The sequence below is a fragment of the Ostrea edulis genome, chromosome 7 (genome assembly GCF_947568905.1).
Source record: "Ostrea edulis chromosome 7, xbOstEdul1.1, whole genome shotgun sequence".
Taxonomy (NCBI): Eukaryota; Metazoa; Mollusca; class Bivalvia; order Ostreida; family Ostreidae; genus Ostrea; species Ostrea edulis.
Window position 1 is genome coordinate 82,487,270 of NC_079170.1, and position 24,064 is coordinate 82,511,333.

At 37.2% G+C, this 24,064-nt stretch overlaps 1 protein-coding gene across 9 annotated transcripts in view; it reads left to right on the top strand.

Moving 5' to 3' along the window:
* LOC125654770 (neuroglian-like) overlaps nt 1-21,383 on the top strand; it is a 71,952-nt gene extending 50,569 nt beyond the window's left edge. For all 9 annotated transcript variants that reach the window (XM_056145510.1, XM_056145508.1, XM_056145511.1 and 6 more), the window contains 8 exons: nt 5,335-5,640; nt 7,150-7,532; nt 13,494-13,725; nt 14,133-14,263; nt 15,198-15,408; nt 16,003-16,125; nt 17,417-17,590; nt 20,247-21,383. In XM_056145510.1, the coding sequence (XP_056001485.1) occupies nt 5,335-5,640; nt 7,150-7,532; nt 13,494-13,725; nt 14,133-14,263; nt 15,198-15,408; nt 16,003-16,125; nt 17,417-17,590; nt 20,247-20,404 (1,718 nt within the window). In that variant the 3' untranslated portion in view covers nt 20,405-21,383. The remainder of the gene's footprint in view (nt 1-5,334; nt 5,641-7,149; nt 7,533-13,493; nt 13,726-14,132; nt 14,264-15,197; nt 15,409-16,002; nt 16,126-17,416; nt 17,591-20,246) is intronic.
* The last annotated feature ends 2,681 nt before the right edge of the window (nt 21,384-24,064 follow it).

The following is a 24,064-nucleotide window of genomic DNA, read 5'->3' on the forward strand; positions in this document are numbered from 1 at the left end:
TCTTTTTTGTTTTTTCTTCCATTGATATAAAGATTAACTCATCAATAATATTTTGACTGTGAGCAGTGTATTAATTGGCCAATACTCTGCGATGTTTGTTTTCTAATGTCGGTCTGTAGAGTGACCGGAGAGATTTAGACCCTTCGGTTTCTGATCCGTGGAACCTCGAGAGTGGATCCTTGGCCATAAAACGTGGACCTCTGTACAGACATACAGGGCTTGATTAGACACAAAAAATCTAAATTGTATGCAGGAAAACAATAATGGGATATTTTATACCCCGGAGTGTGTGAAGATTCCGACAGAATTACGGCAAATAATGAGTGACCTTTTCCGGCAGGAAAGTTGCCCTGTGGGAGGGGGTGATAATGGGTATTGTTAATCTACGGGGGCATTTGATATTTTACGAAGATTTTCAACGTCTAAAAGGCAGAAAATGCAGATATTTGAGACATACATGTACAACTAGAGACAAATATATTTTTGGTCGGGGCATTGCAGTTGATAAGCATCAGAGATAATTTTATTGTCATCAGAGATCTGGAGTGATCTGAAGTTTAAGATATTTTGATCTGTGGAATATTATGGTGTTGAAGAATGGACAGAATAAGGGCAAGCACAGATTCCAAGGGGTGACCAGGAGTCCCTGTCAGTAACAATGAGACCACCAGGAGATCGGTCAAGGATTGTTCTGAAACAGCTAATCTATACGAACACACACTAATGACATTAAACAAAAACCATTGACTCAGGAGTCTATATAGGGACATTAAGATGACGGGGCTCTTACTCCAGCCACGTAGAGGTTCAGTTAACCGAGGCTAAAATTACTCCAGCCACTTAGAGGTTCAGTTAACCGAGGTTTACTCCAGTCAGCTAGAGGTTCTGTTAACTGAGGCTCTTACTCCAGTCACTTAGAGGTTCAGTTAATTGAGGCTTACTCCAGTCAGCTAGAGGTTCAGTTAACTGAGGTTTACTCCAGTCACTTAGAGGTTCAGTTAACTGAGGCTCTTACTCCAGTCACTTAGAAGTTCAGTTAACTGAGGCTCTTACTCCAGTCACTTAGAGGTTCAGTTAACTGAGGATCTTACTTCAGTCACTTAGAAGTTCAGTTAACTGAGGCTCTTACTCCAGTCACTTAGAGGTTCAGTTAACTGAGGATCTTACTTCAGTCACTTAGAAGTTCAGTTAACTGAGGCTCTTACTCCAGTCACTTAGAAGTTCAGTTAACTGAGGATCTTACTTCAGCCACTTAGAGGTTCAGTTAACCGAATATCTTACTCCAGCTACTTAGAGGTTCAGTTAACCGAATATCTTACTCCAGCCTGCAGTTAATACAAGGAATGTAGGGGCATTAACTGAGGCTTTTTCATGAAGAATTACTAGTATAGTTACCTCTCTCTTTAAGTTTGATGTGTTGTCCAGCTCAGGTCAATGAATTGATGGTGTCCAGCTTGGGTCAGTGAATTGATGGTATTTGCACGGTGTTCTAATTATGAACTATGATGACTTAATAGTGTAATTAAGTCTAAAAGTTAATTTCATTTTTAACTTGAAGTATGTATCGATAGGGAACAACAATTTCTCTTTGATGTTTTTCAATTACTCAAGTTGGTGTCATAGATTTTCTTTAATGGCAGACCTAAAGAAAGAGGGAATGGAAAATCCAATATTGATAGGAAACCTGGATTGATATGGAGTGACTTAGAGATCTTTGCCTACAGTTTCATGTCTAAGGTAGATAAACTAGTGTCTGACAGACGCAGAGAGTATTCATCTCCTCACAGACCCGGCCCAGGGTAGTGCCGTGCTTTGAGATACGTGACTTTGGCATGACATCTCGTCTTTTTATAAGATTTTCCGTCACATCAAGGGAATAGATTGTAGTTATACTAACACCATTGCCCGCCATCTCGCCACAATATCCTCAAACTGACAATCGACAGGAAATCCGCAGCTTTATTTTCAATCACAATGAAAGTTACAGGATTCTAAACTGAGCACAGCCTTGATAAGGACTCTTTTATCTTTTCATTAATTTATGAACTAATAATCACTTCAATTGGAATATTGAAATGTTATTTTTGGGGGGGAAAATTCTTTCTTTTTTTTTCTAGTTTAAAATAAAACCTCCCAGAATAATTTGTGATGTATGAAATTATTTTCTCAGTACAACACAGAAATGATAGCAGAGGAATTTGTCTTGAATGTTTGCTGTTGCACTTTTCGGCTCGCGTATCCTATGAATTGATATGATTATTTAATGCTTTTCTTCGCTCCTATAAATAGATGATATTAGTGCTTGTTAGTCTACATTATTGTGTTTCTAATTCTGATAAACTACTAGCTATAATAAATTACTTTTCATATCTTTAAAAAATCGACGCTGAACGGCATTATGCATTAAATTCCAAAATACTCTAAAATGTGATGGTACCGCAATACACGATACTGTTGAAATGTACGCATTAAATCTATAGTACTTGAAATTTGATATAGTACTGGGAATATATACTTAGACTTCCAGTCTTAGTGCATTAATTATTCTCCGATTAGAATCGATTTAGTAGCTGAGATATGATTAGAATTGTCATAGTACCAACAATTTCTTGTCTTGTTATCCAAGATTTTTTGAACTTGAAATTCAATTTTGAAAAATAATTGGATATATAGATTTATTACTGTTATAAGCCTTGAGAGCTGTAATATAAGTTTCTGTGATAGAGATTGTATAGTGTGTGAAGCCTGTTAAGGTATCTCTTGAGTGCTTCAGGTAAATAAAAATTTACAGTTCACACACTGAATTGAAGTGAAAATTTAAGAGATAAGAAATAAATGGATAAAAAGTATTAAAAACTAGATGTTATCATGTAAACTCACCACCTGGAGGGGTGACTTGCTTCCTAGGGGTGTCTCCTTACTCATGGGGTCTCCCTCTGAAAACAGGAGGCATTTGTCGTGGGATATAAAATACCCGGCACATTGACAAAGAGGCGGGGAAAATTTGACACCTCTATCAGCAAGTTTGACACTAGATTTATGGGATTATTAACAAGGTACAGTGGGAGGTAGTGATCTGTGCAAAGTTTGCAGTGTCATTGACAACACACACACACATACACACACACACACACACACACACACACCATTAAGACATTAGGAACACTGAGCTGATAAAGCTTAATATTCAAGCTTCAAGTGACATTCTGAGAAGCTAATAGTATATTAAACAAGTTGTGTACCAATAATATACCAATGTATAGAATCAATTAGTCTAGGAATTAATTAGAACCTGACCAAACTTTAATGTATAGAATCAATCAGTCTAGGAATTAATTAGAACCTGATCAAACTTTAATGATGCAGTCTAAGTTTGAGGTTATAATTAGTATTTTAAGTTTTACTGTAGTTTTAAGTTTGAGGTTATAATTAGTATTTAAGTTTTACTGTAGTTTTAAGTTTGAGGTTATAATTAGTATTTTAAGTTTTACTGTAGTTTTAAGAAGGCCTGCATGGTGCAATTTGTAAAATTCATGCACATTGCATGCATGATCATCAATAATTTTGGGCAAACCTGGTTATCAAAATTAAGTAATATTTATAATTATATGTATAACATTTGACTTAAATCTTCTGGGTTGGGAAATAAATTTGAAAGTTGTTATAATTACATAATTATCAAATGCATTCTTCTTTGATGTCTATAAAATGTGAGTGTTCAAAAACAGATTTTTGGAAAGGTCATTTTCAGTTGTCATTTTTTTTATCCTACTGATTTAATTTCCTGGAGGTACTTGTAGTAATTCGACTCGGTCTGCATGATGCAGTGAAACAGATAATTTCCTTGAGGTACTGAAGTAATTCAACTCGGTCTGCATGATTCAGTGAAACAGATAATTTCCTTGAGGTACTGAAGTAATTCGACTCCGTCTGCATAATGCAGTGAAACAGATAATTTCCTTGAGGTACTGAAGTAATTCGACTCGGTCTGCATGATTCAGTGAAACAGATAATTTTCTTGAGGTACTGAAGTAATTCGACTCGGTCTGCATGATTCAGTGAAACAGATAATTTTCTTGAGGTACTGAAGTAATTCGACTCGGTCTGCATGATTCAGTGAAACAGATAATTTTCTTGAGGTACTGAAGTAATTCGACTCGGTCTGCATGATTCAGTGAAACAGATAATTTTCTTGAGGTATTGAAGTAATTCGACTCGGTCTGCATGATGCAGTGAAACTGATTTTCCTTGAGGTACTGAAGTAATTTGAATCGAACCTGTGTTTCTTGAGCAGTTAGTAATCCGACTTGGTCGACATGCAGTGAGACTGTGTCCCTAAATCCATTTGTTGTATCTGCTTTTTTTTGCACATCAAAACGGTAGATGAGTTGAGAGACTGCATAAAGTAGGCCCACAATTATCCATTATTACAAATTGCTGTCCCCCATTAAGTATCATCACAGTAATTTATAGCCAGCTTCCACCATTGTTCACTCATATTCTCCGCTAAAAAAGGGACTGATAAAAATCTTACAACCATTCAGAATTCAATAAAACCACATAGAGCTGCTGGCCTGAAGCAAAATAAAATAAAAGCGTCATTGACAGTATTCCAATATCTGATGTTCTTGTGGGCAATTAAAAGTCCACCTCAGTCAACAGCATAGGACAGTTTACAATCGACGAATTAAAATGTTACAATTTTCAGAGTTTTCGAAAATACATCACTGGTTTTGAAACAGCTTAATTTTGTATGAATAAAAGTTGTGTGCCTTAATTAGAATTAAAGTATAAAGGGTTTGACTTTTATGCCTTTCAGTTTGATCAAATTCATAAAGAAAAAATAATTCATTTTGCAGGGTCTGAAATGTTAAGTAGCAAAAGGGAGGTAATCCTAAATGGAGTTGATCACTGTAGTGTAAAATGAATGAAAAACGGACATGAGATAGAGAAGAGTAGAGAATTACTGAATATAGTTACTAGAATTAATTACTCACAGAGAGAGAGAGAGAGTCGAGAGAGAATTACTGAATAGTTACTCTAGAATGATTTACTCAGACAGAGAGAGAGAGAGATTAGAGGAAGAGAGAATTATACTGAGTATTTAGAATGATTTAATTACTTTGAGAGATCGGAGAGGGAGAGAGAGAGTTCTGAGGGGGAGAGAGAGAGAGAGCTAGGTGTATCAGAAAGAGAGAGAGTGGTTCTGAATGGGAGAGATCAGAGAGGGGGGGGGGGGGGGGGGGGAGAGACATGAAATGGTACTTAATTAAGTCTAAATGTAAAGTACATACAAAGTTAGCGTGATGATCATTTGCACAAACTTTTTCCTAGGTGACCAAATCAAAATCCTGGACACATTAATAAACCAAACAGTTCGGAAAGGTCACAAGGTGTCATTCACATGCTCAATCGGATTCAACAACGAGAACACAGAGGGAGGAAGTCTGCGAATCCGGTGGAAACACAATGGGGAAATACTGGACACTAAGTCAGACAGATACAAGGTGATGGACAGAGGTCAGACACTGGTCCTCAGGGAGGCGGACTACAGCGATGCTGGACAGTACACCTGTATAGCCAGCATTAGGGGACAGGTCACCGGGCGGGAAAAATCCTCCGCTAAATTAGAAGTTAAAGGTACGGGTACCAGTATGTAACGATGGTTAAAGGCCGTCAAGACAATTGTAGAAATCAATACTGTACACTATTGTTTCTCTGTTTCGGTATGAATTAGTTCTGTGGCAGAATTTTCAGAGAAATTTTGAAGCAAACCTAAGACTTTAGACTTCGGTTGTTTCAGCTACTCTTTTCTTCAGATTGACCAGAAAATGCTAATGGTACGTGATTGAATTACTTGGAATATGGATTGCCTGCATTTAATTTCTACGACCCAAGATGTAGAACGCATTGAGTTACACTATACATGCCAGTTTGCAAATTAAATATTGCACACAAACTTCGTGTCATAACACTATAATTTACATCAATTTTAAAATGTCCTCTATGATATCATCGACTTTTACATCTATTTGATGAAGATGTATTTTTGCCAACTGACAATATTCGCTGTATTAGCTTGTCTGTTTCCTGTCCATTTCACCGGTCCAGCGCATCACAGTCCGGAAATTTTGCCAAATTTTATGGATACTTTTTGTGATATTTCTTTATCTCGGTGTGAGCTCCCCCCTCCTATCTACATATCCCTGACAGGAAATGAATACTTTTCAATAAAAAGATTTCATTTTGCGAGTCATTGTAGAGAACTGAGAAAGAATGGTAATGATGCAATTTGATTTCCCTCGGATAATAATAGTGATTTACGAGAAGTGTCTGCCTAAAAATGCATAACTCAAGACTTGTTATATTGAATAGGAATAATTAAATGGCTGACATAAACCTTATTCTGACAAAACATAGGCCACAATGGCTGATCTAGGTAAAATTATTCAAATTTGTATCAGTCTTATTAAATATTTTCTATTGCCTCATCAGTACTTTTATGGGGGGGGGGGGGGGGGGGGGGGGGGGGGGGGGGCACAATTTAACATGTGAAAATAAGCTAGGGTAGGTGTTAATTAATTAATTAATTTCTATCAAGTGTAATGATATTTTCATAAATTCCTTTTCAAATAATGATGTTCTGCATATATTTAATTTTGTCCTTTTATTCAGCAATGGTAGATTGCTGAGACTTGTATTTTCTTGTAATCAGTGGGTAGAATAACTGATTGGTTGTAACCTGTATTTTTTTGTAATCAGTGGGTAGAATAACTGATTGGTTGTAACCTGTATTTTCTTGTAATCAGTGGGTAGAATAACTGATTGGTTGTAACTTGTATTTTCTTGTAATCAGTGGGTAGAATAACTGATTGGTTGTAATTTTGGACTTAGAATGTCATGTAGCCTTTTAATTTTTTGTGTAATCAAAAGACAACCTGTCTATTTGCACTGAAAACTCCTCTGAAGATATTTCTTGCTATTCAAAATCATATTTAAATTTCATTATTTCTGTTGTATGTGAAATTCAGTACATGTATATTGGAAATTTTGAAACACATGAAAAAAATCAAGAGAACAAATTCGAAAAAAAGAAAATTCCTAACTGCATCTTCATTTTAACATATTATTTTAACATTTCATTTTTAGGAACACCAGACCCTCCTCAGGAGGTAGAAATTAGTTCGTGCGGACCGAAGCGGGTGGAGTTGATTTGGCGCGATGGATCGGACGGAGGGGAGCGGATCACGGAGTACCTGGTGCAGTACAACACCTCCGACAATCCGTTCTACTGGAACTCCGCAGACGAAGAAATCGAATTCATGGACAAGTCGTCAAAGACCGCCTTCATTAGCTTGTCACCGTGGGGGTGGTATTCCTTCCGAGTCTTGGCCAAGAACAGTTTGGGATACAGCGAGCCGAGCAAACCTACAAAAACAGAGTGTAATACGCCCCCCGAAAGGCCGACGTCCAATCCTGTCAACGTCAAAACCAAGACCGACAAGGAGGGGAAACTAATTATCACATGGGATGTAAGTAAAAAAAACTAATTATCACATGGGATTTAAGTAAAAAAAATAATTGTGTGGAATTAGAGCCAGGAAATCAACTCAAAGTTAAGGGTAAAGTGGACTGTGATATTTACTAAATGAAAATGTGGAACGTAATGTTGAATTAGACCAAATTAAATTATGTGTAATTTACAGAACATAATTCCTGTGAAGATCTGTAAGTTTCAGGGTGAAGTGAGAAAGATGACTAAGTGGTGGTTGACAGCGGAGGGGAGGATGGTTTTGAGAGTCAATAATGACATATATACTATATTTATACTCTAGTGGCAGTAGGGGAGGGGAGGCAAAGTCTGTACTATATTTATACTCTAGTGGCAGTAGGGGAGGGGAGGCAAAGTCTGTACTATATTTATACTCTAGTGGCAGTAGGGGAGGGGAGGCAAAGTCTGTACTATATTTATACTCTAGTGGCAGTAGGGGAGGGGAGGCAAAGTCTGTACTATATTTATACTCTAGTGGCAGTAGGGGAGGGGAGGTAAAGTCTGTACTATATTTATACTCTAGTGGCAGTAGGGGAGGGGAGGCAAAGTCTGTACTATATTTATACTCTAGTGGCAGTAGGGGAGGGGAGGCAAAGTCTGTACTATATTTATACTCTAGTGGCAGTAGGGGAGGGGAGGCAAAGTCTGTACTATATTTATACTCTAGTGGCAGTAGGGGAGGGGAGGCAAAGTCTGTACTATATTTATACTCTAGTGGCAGTAGGGGAGGGGAGGCAAAGTCTGTACTATATTTATACTCTAGTGGCAGTAGGGGAGGGGAGGTAAAGTCTGTACTATATTTATACTCTAGTGGCAGTAGGGGAGGGGAGGCAAAGTCTGTACTATATTTATACTCTAGTGGCAGTAGGGGAGGGGAGGCAAAGTCTGTACTATATTTATACTCTAGTGGCAGTAGGGGAGGGGAGGCAAAGTCTGTACTATATTTATACTCTAGTGGCAGTAGGGGAGGGGAGGCAAAGTCTGTACTATATTTATACTCTAGTGGCAGTAGGGGAGGGGAGGCAAAGTCTGTACTATATTTATACTCTAGTGGCAGTAGGGGAGGGGAGGCAAAGTCTGTACTATATTTATACTCTAGTGGCAGTAGGGGAGGGGAGGCAAAGTCTGTACTATATTTATACTCTAGTGGCAGTAGGGGAGGGGAGGCAAAGTCTGTACTATATTTATACTCTAGTGGCAGTAGGGGAGGGGAGGCAAAGTCTGTACTATATTTATACTCTAGTGGCAGTAGGGGAGGGGAGGCAAAGTCTGTACTATATTTATACTCTAGTGGCAGTAGGGGAGGGGAGGCAAAGTCTGTACTATATTTATACTCTAGTGGCAGTAGGGGAGGGGAGGCAAAGTCTGTACTATATTTATACTCTAGTGGCAGTAGGGGAGGGGAGGCAAAGTCTGTACTATATTTATACTCTAGTGGCAGTAGGGGAGGGGAGGCAAAGTCTGTACTATATTTATACTCTAGTGGCAGTAGGGGAGGGGAGGCAAAGTCTGTACTATATTTATACTCTAGTGGCAGTAGGGGAGGGGAGGCAAAGTCTGTACTATATTTATACTCTAGTGGCAGTAGGGGAGGGGAGGCAAAGTCTGTACTATATTTATACTCTAGTGGCAGTAGGGGAGGGGAGGCAAAGTCTGTACTATATTTATACTCTAGTGGCAGTAGGGGAGGGGAGGCAAAGTCTGTACTATATTTATACTCTAGTGGCAGTAGGGGAGGGGAGGCAAAGTCTGTACTATATTTATACTCTAGTGGCAGTAGGGGAGGGGAGGCAAAGTCTGTACTATATTTATACTCTAGTGGCAGTAGGGGAGGGGAGGCAAAGTCTGTACTATATTTATACTCTAGTGGCAGTAGGGGAGGGGAGGCAAAGTCTGTACTATATTTATACTCTAGTGGCAGTAGGGGAGGGGAGGCAAAGTCTGTACTATATTTATACTCTAGTGGCAGTAGGGGAGGGGAGGCAAAGTCTGTACTATATTTATACTCTAGTGGCAGTAGGGGAGGGGAGGCAAAGTCTGTACTATATTTATACTCTAGTGGCAGTAGGGGAGGGGAGGCAAAGTCTGTACTATATTTATACTCTAGTGGCAGTAGGGGAGGGGAGGCAAAGTCTGTTTTGTAGGCAGTGGTCATGCAGTTACATTGACCCTAATGGTTTCAAAGAGGACTTATCCCCCTCGCAGCCCCGATCTAGAGTAACTTATCCTGGGGAGTTTCAGTGATCTGATACACAAGCTGTTGTAGGGTATACGATGTTTTTTGACTATAGTGTTTGTAATGGTTGCCTGGTTATTGCCACCATTAGCGATGTCGTAATTTGTGGTAATGTATATGATGATTGCCAAGTGAAAGCATATAGGTATTCTGACAACGCAAATATAATCACTCAGATATCAATAATGCATGGTCGGTTCGCCGATACAATGGAAGGAGGAGTTACACTAAAGGTTCAACACATGGTGTCGGTTCAGGGTTTTTGTCTGTAAGATAAAAAAATCGTTTTGAATTGAAACCATACATTGTAACCTTGAAAATGAATTTTTAATTATATAGGAAGTTTATCCAATTGCTATAGAGCTTGCCCATTTCTATTTAATACACTGAGTGCCTTTAGTTATTGATTCTGTTGGTTTTCAAACACATCATGTATTCACAGTATTGAGCACATGCAGCCTCACTGCTCTGTTAAAGCATTGTATTTCAAAACATTGACATGGCTCTTTAAAAAAAAAAAAGCTCTCTAGATTTTGTTCAGTAAGTACATTTATATATGTATGAGAATGAAGACTGGTGAAGCCTACAGCCAGTGTTACTATAGATCCAGTAGTATTCGCCTACTGATAGTCCACATTGAATCATAATAAATCTGTATTGAACTGTAATGTTGAGGAATTTAATAGGCGCCAGGACCTCTATTAATCCAGACCTTTTAGCATTCCTTGCGAGTCGGAAAAAGAAGTTGTATGATATTCCTGAACCGAGGACTGATTTTCTTATCATTTTTTGGTATAAAACAGCTATCAGCTAACATCATATTGATCTGGATATGACTGCAAAGCCTTGGTGGCTTCGGGAGCAGATAATTGAATTTCTCTGGCCGATAGAGTGAGATTTATGGGGATCAGTTTCAAACAAGATGAAATTCAGCCACGGACAGAACTTATCGCTAATTATTGTAATCATTTCCTAACATGGGCAATGATATGAAGATGAGAACAGCTTTTGCTTGATCTGCGTTTCCCCAGATCGTCGGACTTTTATTAGAGCCAAATTCTTCACAACTGTAGATCTCATGATCATCAGAGCACAAGCTTCACAAATTTAAGTCGCATTTAGTAGCATCATAAATTAATTTTTTGAGCATTTGAACTTAAAATATTGGTTTTCAAAAATCATGCTCCCTGTCACGAGACATCTTTTCAGCTGAGTTAAACACCCTCTAGTTATGAAATCTCTGAGGACTGTCTGGAACATGATAAATATTTCGGAAGTGCATTATTGTGTTAAATGTAAGATATAAGGAGTATCAGAATAATGATTAGAATTGTTGACATCTACTTACAATCAAAGTAGATTCAAATCTACCTGCATATAGAAAGTGAAGAAATGTTTTTTACTTCACCAAGCTTGGATATCTGTTAATCAATTCTTTTAATTTAATCAATTGAATAAAAAATATTATTTTAGCAGTTGAAATTTGAGTAAAATTTCAGACTCAAGTCAAAATTTTGCCTTCAGATTTTTAGGAGAAATTCCAGCCTGGGCTGAATGTTTATGAGAAGTTAACTGTCTGTCTGTCTGTCTGTGTGATGTAGAACTTAACTGTCTGTCTGTCCATCTGTGTGATGCAGACATGTCATATTTCATTCTTCTTCTTCTCAAGAACCATGCACAAGCTTAAGGTCAATTTCAACCAAAGTTGTCATACAGCATATTTGAATAAAGATGATTCATGTGTTTGTTAAAGATCTACTCAAAATCTACAAGCACTGAATATCTAGGGGGTACAGTATATGAATTTGATATGAGAATATCCACATTTACAGGACAATATATGAAATTGATATGAAAGCATCCACATCCATGAGGTTACAGTGTTTTATGTCCACACTTAGGGCACAGTGTTGCATACATGCCAACTTTTAGAAATCTCCATGGGGGATTTTGCACGCGACAACCTTTTTTCTAAGCTCTAAATTCGCGACATTTTGCCATGAAAATAAATATTTGTCTTTTCAAATAAACTATTAATCTAATCATTGTACATATATCATATATTAAACCAATATCAAGTGTGTTTGACCATTAACTTTAACAAAACTTTAAAAAAAAAAAACACTTTGAAAGATATACATTATTATTTTATTAACTATTCAGCAAAAAGTTAAAAATAAACTAACATATCCTCTCCAACAACAAGTTACATACATATTATCAAATAATACTTAAAGTTGCATCCTTTCATACCATAACATGGCTTGACTATATATCAAAATTTAACTTAAAGCACATACATTTAGGTACGACTACAAAGACGATCTTGCTTGTCTGTAAACATGGGCTTGCAGAGTCTGGTGGAACAATCTGCATTGCAACCAGAAAAGGAGTGTTCTGCCCTGCTATGAAGTTTGCGAACAAAACCTTTGCACCCATGACATCTGAAATAATTACCAGAAGAAAAAAAGTCATCAAAATATTTGTTTTTACTTGTAAATTAATTAAGGCTACTTACTAATGTCAAATTCAGTAGAGTTGTACGAATTACGCATCACAAAGTCTATTGTATACTACGCCCCCTATAATTTTATAATACATCGCTATAGATTCGGATAGCCTATATTATTATAATTGAAAAAATATATATATTTGACGTACCTTTTGCATATTTTGGATGCTGTCAGCGAAAGGCGAAAATCGGGAATGTCCGATTGTTTGGTGGCGACACTATCATCGTTGTCATTCACGTTCGTGTAAAGAATATGTCAATTTGAAATCCATTTTCCCGATTGATAATTACTATCAAAACATGCTCCTCACTGTCCAATAAACACCTCGACAGAGGTAGACCAGGTAAATTACACCACCCCGATACCACACGACACAGGTAGACCAGGTAAATTACACCACCCCCGATACCACGCGACACAGGTAGACCAGGTAAATTACACCACCCCGATACCATGCAACACAGGTAAATTACACCACCCCGATACCATGCAACACAGGTAGACCAGGTAAATTACACCACCCCGATACCACGCGACACAGGTAGACCAGGTAAATTACACCACCCTGATACCACGCGACACAGGTAGACCAGGTAAATTACACCACCCCGATACCACGCGACACAGGTAAACAGCAATGGGTGACTCATGTCCTGATTTCTGATTGGCCAGCCACGAAGAAATGACGCGAGTTTACAAATCCCAGTTGGAAATCGGGGTTTGTTGTTGTAAAATGGGAGATATTCTTAGTAAACGGGATTTCTGGGTATTTTTTGCAATACCGATCGGGATTTGCTTTTTCAACTGCTTCAAATCGGGAGAATCCCGCACAAATCGGGAAAGTTGGCATGTATGGTGTTGTGAAATTGATGTGGATATAACCACATTCAAGCTATGGGCTAATTAGTGTGTGTCAAACTCGTACAAGCAATCATCCATATGTTGTGAAAAAGTTTGTTCACACCGTGATCCTTGGGCTGAACTACATTGATTAATTGGATATTGTTTTACGTCCCTCTCGAGAATATTTCACTCATATGGAGACGTCAAGGATATGACTAAATTTTAATATTTTTCATAGAAAAATGTCATTCTTCAGGTGAGTGTTGTGGCCCATGGGCCTGCTTTTTCCCCTTAGAGAATGATGTGTGTTTTGTAGATATTGTTGACATTCATTCCGGATATTTTTCAGCCAATGCCACGGATGCAACACAATGCTCCGAGTTTTGGATATCGAGTGGGCTGGAGAAAGAGAGGCAGTTTATACTGGAACCGAAAAGACATCAAAAACCCAAACGAAAACCAGTTTGAGGTGGATGTTGATGAAGTTTATGGTCTGTACGATGTCCAAGTTCAGGCCATCAACAGTCACGGTGCTTCGTTTCAGCCAGTGTTCACTGTTCGGGGACGCTCGGGGGAGGGGGGTGAGTATGGCACATGAGACAGGGCTCAGTCAGCAATTGTTATGATAATTATTAGGCTTGTAAAAGATTTACATCTCAGTATTACTGCTTAGTTTAATAAAATTCTATACAAACTTTCACAATCTTATACTACTGTATAGGTTCATGGTTTTACATTAAACACCCCGTTTTAGGGGTATGTGTGTGTGCTGATGAAAACACATATTTGAAATGATTGATCAAGGAAAAATAAATGCCATGAATAAAACTGTAGTATACTGTTGCTAGTTCAGGGTTCGGTTGCGATGGCTTACGCATTACAGTTTTCTTTTAACCCTGTCATTCTGTAGTTATTGGTGTACAGGACATTAAATCGTGTCAAAATGCATAAGAAAATTGAGCATCATTGAATTATTTACTGATTTTAGTTCCTCTGATCAAACCAAGGGATTTCCGAGTTGACATGACCAAACCTGCTGGGCCCCACAAAGCTCATTTCATTTGGGAGTCCATCAATCCGCTGGACGAAAGAATAAGGGGAAAGTTCAGAGGTTACAAGGTAGGTAGTCCATGATGCTTCTGGTACGAGATAGTTACAATTTCCTAATAGCTGAGTAACATTGCAGCTTCTTGTCCGAGATAATTATGATTTACTAATAGCTGAGCAATACTGCAGTTTCTGGTCCGAGATAATTACGATTTCCTAACAGCTGAGTAACATTACAGCTTCTTGTCTGAGATAATTATGATTTCCTAATAGCTGAGTAACATTGCAGCTTCTGGTCCGAGATAATTACGATTTCCTAACAGCTGAGTAACATTGCAGCTTCTTGCCCAAAATAATTACAATTTCCTAATAGCTGAGTAACACTGCAGTTTCTGGTTGAAGATAATTACAATTTCCTAATATTTAAGTAACACGTACTGCATTGAGTTTCTCACCCCAAAAGAAATTGTGTTTTGATATGTCGACCCATAATTTAAGATGCAGAGGCATATTGTTTTTGGTCTGTGTTTGTGTGCAAAAACTTTATCCTCGGCCATAATTTTTGAATGGATAGTGAAAAACTTTCATATTTCACATGTGTAGTCTTTGTAACAGGACCTATCTTTTTGTACAAAATGTTTGACCTTATGACCTTTGCCTTGGAGTTTGACCTACTTTTAATCTAATCCACATCTTTTGAATTGTTAGCGATAGGCTTTCATATTTCACACCTTTTTTTAGGTAACAAATTCTTTTACCTCATGACCTTGACCTAGGAGTTTGACCTACTTTAAAAAAAACTTTAATCTTGGCCATAATTTTTCATTAGTTAGTGGAAGAGCTTTCATACTTCCCATGTGTATTCCTTGCGACAAAATTTTATTTTAGTACCAGAATTACTTTGCTGCCATACAGGGGTATCAGGGTTTCACAAATGCGCCTTGTCGGAATATTAGATATAACTGTTTCATAGATTCACGTATGTATGATATGATTGTTGCTATAGTTACAGTACTGGAAATCTAGTGAAGGACGTAGAAACAAGGATGAAGTGATGATTGCTGTCGATGCAGACTCCGCACACCTGTCACATGATGTAATGGCCTCCATTGTGGATTTACCAGCTAACACTGCATTCCGGGCGCAAGTGTCCGTAATGAATGGACATCACACTGGGCCGACTAGTAACACGATCGACTTCAAGACGTCAGAGGGGGGTAAGTTCTCAGAATGATAGTTCCTCAAGGGGGTTATTTATCGTAGAGTGCTCCACAAGATATTAATCGTAGAGCATTTACAGGGTATTAATCGTAGAGCATTTACAGGGTATTAATCGTAGAGTGCTCCACAGGGTATTGATCGTAAAGCATTTACAGAGTATTAATCGTAGAGTGTTCTACAGAGTATTAATCGTAGAGTGTTTTACAGAGTATTAATCATAGAGCATTTACAGAGTATTAATCGTAGAGTGTTTTACAGAGTATTAATCATAGAGCATTTACAGGGTATTAATCGTAGAGCATTTACAGGGTATTAATCGTAGAGCATTTACAGAGTATTAATCGTAGAGTGTTTTACAGAGTATTAATCATAGAGCATTTACAGGGTATTAATCGTAGAGCATTTACAGGGTATTAATCGTAGAGCATTTACAGAGTATTAATCGTAGAGTGTTCACAGAGTATTAATCGTAGAGTGTTCACAGAGTATTAATCGTAGAGTGCTCCACAGGGCTAGTACATCTCAGCAAACACATTATGGAAGGATTCAATGCTAGTACCAATGTATTAGCCTAGAAATTTATTTTTCAGTGCCAGGTCCGGTTCGGAATTTAGAGAAGGATGAAATAGAGAGCAGTTACGCGGTGCTGAAGTGGGACCCACCAGACGAACCCAATGGGCTATTGCTTGGATACGACCTTGGTTACCAGAGAGGTAAGGTTGACCTTGAATTGTTGCTATGGTTAAGAAGTATTGTGTTACTCCGACTTACTCGGGTAGTATAGACTATGTTGATTAAAGAAATGAATTTCAGTTTTGAAAATACATGATGGTATGAACTCCAAGGCTTCAAACCAGCCTACTTTTCATGAAGTGCTAACACGCTTCTTGGAGTATACCAGCGTGAAGCATCACAGTTCATATACCATCATATATTTTTAAGAATTAGATTTATTTTTCTTAATTAAATTCTACTTTCATTTCTGTCAGAATTCTCAGACTTTAAATAAGACGTACTATATTTATTCATTTCTGTCAGAATTCCCAGACTTTAAATAAGATGTACTATATTTATTCATTTCTGTCAGAATTCCCAGACTTTGAATAAGACGTACTATATTTATTCATTTCTGTCAGAATTCCCAGACTTTAAATAAGACGTACTATATTCATTAAGATTCATTGTTCACAACTGCATCACATTAAAATAAAAGGCTATCATTCCAGTGGTAAAGACATCGAAGGCAAAAACATTGAAAATGTGAATATGTATGAATATAATGAATATGTATAAATTAAATGAATATGTATGAATATAATGAATATGTATGAATATAATGAAATGAAGTGAGAACAGCCTGCCTCCTCTCAAATTATGCAGGACTGAAAATTTTAGTTCCGATTATTGTCTGTATTTTGTAACTCATGAAGATGGGTCATCGAAGCCGAGTAGTTAGGCACTTGCTAGGCAATTTTCAATGCTGGCCGGCGCCACGTCACATATTAATGTAAGTAGTGATGGTTCCATCATAAAGTGCTTTTCATCAGAAGTGAAGGTCACCGGTCTGTCTGGTTTGACCCTAGAAATGGAGGTTGAGTGTCACAGTATGGCATGATAAAGAGACTGCACGGCTACAGATTTCAGCATTACATGACATGATAAAGAGTCTGCACGGCTACAGATTTCAGCATTACATGACATGATAAAGAGTCTGCACGGCTACAGATTTCAGCATTACATGACATGATAAAGAGTCTGCACGGCTACAGATTTCAGCATTACATGACATGATAAAGAGTCTGCACTGCTACAGATTTCAGCATTACACGACATGATAAAGAGTCCTCACTTTGTGGCACTTCACTTACAGCTGGTGACATTCCATAAAGAGTTAAAATTCTCAAAGTGGCTTAAAACAACAAACCCATGAAGAATGAGAAAGTGTTGTGTAAAGGATGTAATTTTCTTGTATTTGACTGATTTTCCTGTTTATTTCTACCTCAGTAAATGGTGATACAGCTGGAGACATCCGAGCACTGGAGCCAAAAATAAACAACCCCTCCCATACCTCAGCCAGGATAACCGGTCTTATACCAAACCACCATTACCGGTTCTTTGTCTGGGCCAGAACCAGAGCAGGGCGGGGGGACCAGCGCGCTGTCCAGGTGGTTACTAAAGGTAAGATACAGGTGTTTACTATTGTCGAGATACAGGTGCTTACTAAAGGTGTGATATAAAGGTAAGATACAGGTGTTTACTATTGTCGAGATACAGGTGCTTACTAAAGGTGTGATATAAAGGTAAGCTATAAAGGTAAGATACAGGTGTTTACTAAAGTTGAGACACAGGTGCTTAATAAAGGTAAAATACAGGTGCTTACAAAACATAAGCATACCTGTGACAGAACTGTCATGCCACAACTGGAGATTTGAAAATTTTCAGCTGGAGTTTTGGTCTGATAACTAGAGATTTTTTATCGACATTTTTTTTACCGTTTTTGTGTGTTCATTGGCTAATGAAATCATGCTACTAGTAGTTTTTTTTTTTTTGTGTTACAAGTGTCTGAGTTCATAATCATCAGATCCTTTTTGTGTTGAGAACATTGATAAATCCTTTTTTGTGTTAAGAACCTTGATAATTCTTAAGTCGATACCTTAAAAACCACAATTAAATGAAAAAAACTTGTTATATTTATATATTTATTACAGAGATAACAAGTTATAACAATTATCACACTAAAATATTTGTATAATCAATACATTACCAATGGCTACGAAGTCTTCCAGAATGCTTAATTCAGAATTACAAGCAAAGTAGAATAAGCTGAACTGATTTATAATAAAAACAGGAGGGTTGTTCTGAATGAACAAGTGAAACACAGGGGAAATTTTGCTATTCTATTCCTAGTTAGAATTAAAAGGGTAATATGAAACTAGAAAACTGGAATGAAATTTAGTTAGCGTACCAAACAATAACAAATGTTCACTTTCGGTAAGTGCAACACACTTATGGTAAACCAGATGGAATGATTTTATAAAACAAGTTGCAAAGTAACAACAGAAAATGCAAGTCAGCTGATCGAAAATTCAAAGTATAAATATATTAAACTTTAATGAATATCCCGGGATAAAAAAAAAACTGAAAAAGAATGGACGGGTAAATATACCGTCAATATACCTGTATCTCAAATGCTGAGGTGAAATAAACAACAAATACTTATGAAATAAGTATAATTAAACACGAAATTGTGAGGTTTGTTTTGACCGGAAACACTTTCAGTTACACAAATATCGCGAAGCTCGAGCTTGATCGGAAATACGTAATTAAAAAAAATAGACGACTTTCGATTGTCTCGGGGTTTTTCCTTATCAATATCGAAAAATAGCGCTCAGAAAATTTTTGTTGTTGAAAATTTGAAATGACGGAAGATTTTACATTTTAACGGAAGGAACGGAAGGGGGGCTCAAATTCGGGAGATTTTGTCTTCCGACGGAAGAATCACAGGTCTGCATAAGATACTTGTGCTTACTAAAAGTAGAAAAAACCCACCCCTAATATCAATCAATAAGATGAATTAATTCAAACAAAAGTTCATTTTTTTTTTATCTCTTTCTCTTTTACTTTGTATTGTTTTTGCAAGTTGTGCTGAATTTTGTCTTAGGTGAGAGGATTAAAATGTCACGTTTAGGTCTGATAATTGCTAGCCAGTGTTTGTAAATGCCTCATTCCACCTTGTTTTCTTGGAGTTTTTAGAAGGTGCCAGTAATGTCAAATTTAATGTGTGAGTTCAATAAATAAGTAATGATTACCCAATGTTTTAAGGAGATAGAGATGGCATCTTACTCATTACACATCACCATGGTGACACAGCTATATTCAGGACGTGCGCTCTCCCGGGAGATGTCTAGATTGATATTTTATTGCTCCAAATACTTATCTCCCTTAATGGAGTCGTGCTAAAATCAGAGCTGGGAAATTGTGTTCATTAAGTTTTTTACAAGATTAATGGCTGCATGGATTGTGATTAAAATGTGTTCACCATACAGTGAAGGTTTAATCGTTTTCCTTCCGATAATGTCAGTATATTGATCAGGGAACCTTCTGAGAGAGCACCATTTTAAGCTTTAATGTTCTGGAATGGAATACAATTTTTCTTTTTAAGTCTCTATTATTTCTGCATGGTTGTAATATTTCTCTTTTCTGTTCATACAGAAATTGTGAATTTGCAATTTAGATATTATAGATAAAATATTGTGTTAAGGTGATGGAAAATAATCACCCACCAACATTTATAAAGCCACATACTTGATAACTTGGACTGCTAATATGTTAATACTTACATTCCTTGTGAGATGAGCTGCTGAAAACATTGGCTTTTTCACAATATCTGTTTATTTGTTTGGTTTTTTATTATTATTTTACATATCCCATTCAAAAATTTTATATCCCTGAGATTGAAGATCAGGGAGCGTATTGTTTTTGTCCTGTCTGTCATTCTGTGCGAAACTTTAACCTTCCTAATAACTTTTGAACAATGTAAATGTTGTTGTTGTCGGTTCCTTTTTATTTCCGTGCAGTATCACGGGTAAGAGAATTAATATTCAGCAAAATGATAAAAATATAGGAGAGCTTTAATATTTCCTTTCATCAAACTCCACACTATCAACCATTTTTGTGAGAGAAAAAAATTAAAGTTGCTTAAATTCAAGTGGCTGGGGATTCAATGCAAATGTTTGTCATTACAAATGGTCACTTTGAGAGGGGGGGGGTGAACATTATAAGTTTGATGCAACATCAGCTGATCACCAACTGAAATGCTTGTTTTATTTGATAGGGTCTGCCAACCACGCTGCCAACCATGCAACCAACGGCAAGATGGCCAGCAAACATCAATCAGGAAATGGTTTAGCGTCTCATAATCTGGGGATCAACTTAGAAATCCTCGTCGCACTGGCAATCTCATGGACACTAGCAAATCTCGTCTTCCACTGACTATCAATGAGAGCAGGGTGTGCTCGGAATGAACTATTCCAGAAGGACATTCAGCTGTTAGGCAACCTTGGATTTCGTGCTTCAAGGGAAATGTAAGGGGGAAAAACACACAATTACTGAGATATCTGGTCCTGTACAACACTGAATTATGGACCGGATAATTAACAAATAAAAACTGATTGATTGTGGGATATCTGCAGAACAGAGATGAAATGGCGACTGAGAAGGACAGGATTTGTACAGTTATCAATGGACAGACAAGTACAGTACTACATAATGATTGCTGTCAAACACCTGGTCGTCTTAAGTTAAACCTGATCATTGTGCACGAAGAGTATAAATCAGGAAGGACCCCCAGATAAACAGGAGCTGTGTTCACGAATTCATTCTTCACCGATTTTGAAATTTTCCCAACTTCCATTTTATTGAATCCAAACGTGTTGTACAAACATTGGGCCACTGCAAAGATTTCGAGTGACATCCACATATTCCGTATTTTACATTTTGTTGAGTTTTAATGCTGAATAGGGAAAGTTGTGAATTGTAATGGCAGAGGACTGTAAAGACTGTGCAGCAAGTGTTTGTGTCTCCCCATGGGGAGTGAACCATGGAATGCTTGATGCTCTGTTTGGTGTACCTAAAATGTGATGTGTAATCTAGTCCAGAAATGAGCATTCTATGGAGACCGTTTCCATGGAGTTTAGATGTCATAAGAAACAAACAGTGATGTCATTTCCTGTTATCATTCCGAATTTATTCGAATTCCATAAACATTCCAATGAATTCATTACTGACGGCATCGTCGTATAAGACGGTGGCTTGTGTGTGCATAGCAAAACGCTCAGCGACTTCTGTCTCGTTACAGAATCGTCTTGCTGCAATCGAACCTCATTTACTGTTCATTAATGCTTAAACTCCGGGCATAGGAGATTGGATGTATATCGATGTTACGGCAACTAATTATAAAAATATTGTACGATTTATTTTTTTGTTGCTCGCATTAGTCGTCGTATTGTTGATATTTATGCAATATCCTCCGTCTCATCAGCTGATGAAAGTCATGTGAATTGAAGCAATAGAATCTCATATGTTGACAACTGTAGATTCCTTATAATTCGCAAATAATTATCGATTAATTAATCAATAATTATTCGCGTAAATTCACTTTATATAAGTCTCCCTTGCAAAATCAAAATTCTGGCATTTATTTATCACCAATTTAAATAGATTTAAGTCCTTCAGATAGTAGCGCCCACGGTTTAATTGACGTAGAACGATGATTTTGACAGATGAAGTTCTCGCATGATATAAAGAAATCTACAGTCTGTTGTCTCGGGGAATATGCTCCTCGATTTATTAGTGCCATAATTAGCCAGTCATGGGTGACAAGCCATAGGTGGCTGTTATTGGGATATGAATGCTCTTTAAGTATCCTGTGTGTTTTAACTCTGTCTCATGTGCCCTGTGAAGAAATTGTATGTATTTTCTGCAAAGTCTTGTACTAATGAGTATAGACCATGGAAAATTACCCATTGTGTGCTGTTTATGATTATTTTGTATTTCACGATAGGAATTGTGGGAACATGCACCATCTATTTTAACTGACTGAGTGGTATGTTTGTGTGGCAAGCATTTCATCATGTCTATTTATAGTTTCATGTTATTGTGAGTCTACTTGATAAATTTTATTCTAGTCATGCTGTAAAATGTACTGAGTGGTTATGTGGTATTACAAGAAGATGGACATAAGTTTAAAGGGGAAATAAAAAATTTTGCTGTGTTATAAAATTTTGGACACATATTGGTGTAATGTATCGCTTTAAGAAAACATATATAATTTGAACCTTATAAAGCAATAATATAGTCAGTGATGGTTTATTTACCAACTGAAATGTGTACAAGTACAGGTATTGAAATTATAAAGTATTTTTCGATAAGGTCACATGCAGAGATAACTGTGTTGTCACTTAAAGCTGACATGTGTGTATAAACCTCTATATAAAATTACTGAGCTGTGAACTGTAATTGTCCATCTGTTTCTCGGTCACTGTCCCAGCAGTGGACATCATTTATTCATATGATACAAGTATCTCTAAAACAACCCAGGGGCTTCATTGGTCATTCTGCCAGGGCTTTCATTGGTCATTCTGCCAGGGGCTTCATTGGTCATTCTGCCAGGGCCTTCATTGGTCATTCTGCCAGGGGCTTCATTGGTCATTCTTCCAGGGCCTTCATTGGTAATTCTGCCAGGGCCTTCATTGGTCATTCTGCTGGATCCTGGGCTCATTGTACATGTAGCTTTAGATTAGTACATTTTGATGATAAGGACCATGTTTTAGAAATTGAAAGCAAAGATTGTCAAAGATCATGCTTAATCCTCAGCCAAGGTCAAATAGAAAAGGTCAAATAAAATAGGCCAAGGGGATTGGTCGTTGAGATTCTGTGTAGGGCATATTTCAGACTGGATAAAGCAAGGTCATTTAGATAACTTTGTGCTCAAGCATGTCATGTTAAGAGGGGGGGGGGTGTTCATGTTAAGAGGGGGGGTTTAGATGTGTTGCTAATATTTGGGACACGTCGAGTTTCTTCTCTGGTGATAAGAGTGGTTGTGTGGATGTTGTATTAGCTAGTTTTGATTTGATTTTTTTCTAAGGACTGAACACTACAACTAATCAGAATCCTCATATTCAAAAGGTTGTGAAATTTTGTAGATTTTGTGAAACTCTGTAGATTTTGTAGCTTTCAGTAATTTATTCTCTCTGTGTTGAATTCATCTTCATCCTGATGTAATTCATAAAAGTCTTAAGCTATGTGAAATCATTTTCACAGGAATTACATTGCAGAACTAGACTTGCATTGTATTTCAACTACTTTCTTTTTAGAAATCAACACAATTATAACTTATATAACATGTAACTAAGCAATTCTAACATGTAACTAAGCAATTCTAACATGTAACTAAGCAATTTTAACATGTAACTAAGCAATTCTAACATGTAACTAAGCAATTTTAACATGTAACCGAGCCATTCTAACATGTAACCAAGCAATTCTAACATGTAACTAAGCAATTCTAACATGTAACTAAGCAATTTTAACATGTAACCGAGCCATTCTAACATGTAACTAAGCAATTTTAACATATAACCAAGCAATGGTAAGCATACTTGAAGATACATACAGTCAAACCTCATTATCTCAGAACTCGATGGAGCTGAGAAAAAACTTCCGAGAGTTTGGGATTGTGAGGTGAAATTAAAGAAAATACAGTTGGCATTTTTAACTACATTTATCTTTGACATATCCATGATATTCGAGATATCAGTGTGGAAGATACCAAAGTTCGACTGTATTTATAGACAATGAAAACAGTACATAACAATTATAAGGATGTGTAGTCAGAATAAATCTCATCATGTCTTTGTTATTCCAGATCACAATGCAAGTGTATGGCAGCCAGAGTTGTCTCCCCTTAAGTCATTAAAATGAAGTGTATGAAATTTATTGATTTTTGACTCCTCCACTTCATAGTAAATTTCAGGAGTAAATTAAGGAAGGTTGTTTTAGATTTTTATCTCGGAGATAAATTCGATAACATCCTGTAAGCTTTTAACTTCAGGGAAGAAATTAATCTCTTTTCCCTTATGTAACAAAAAAGAG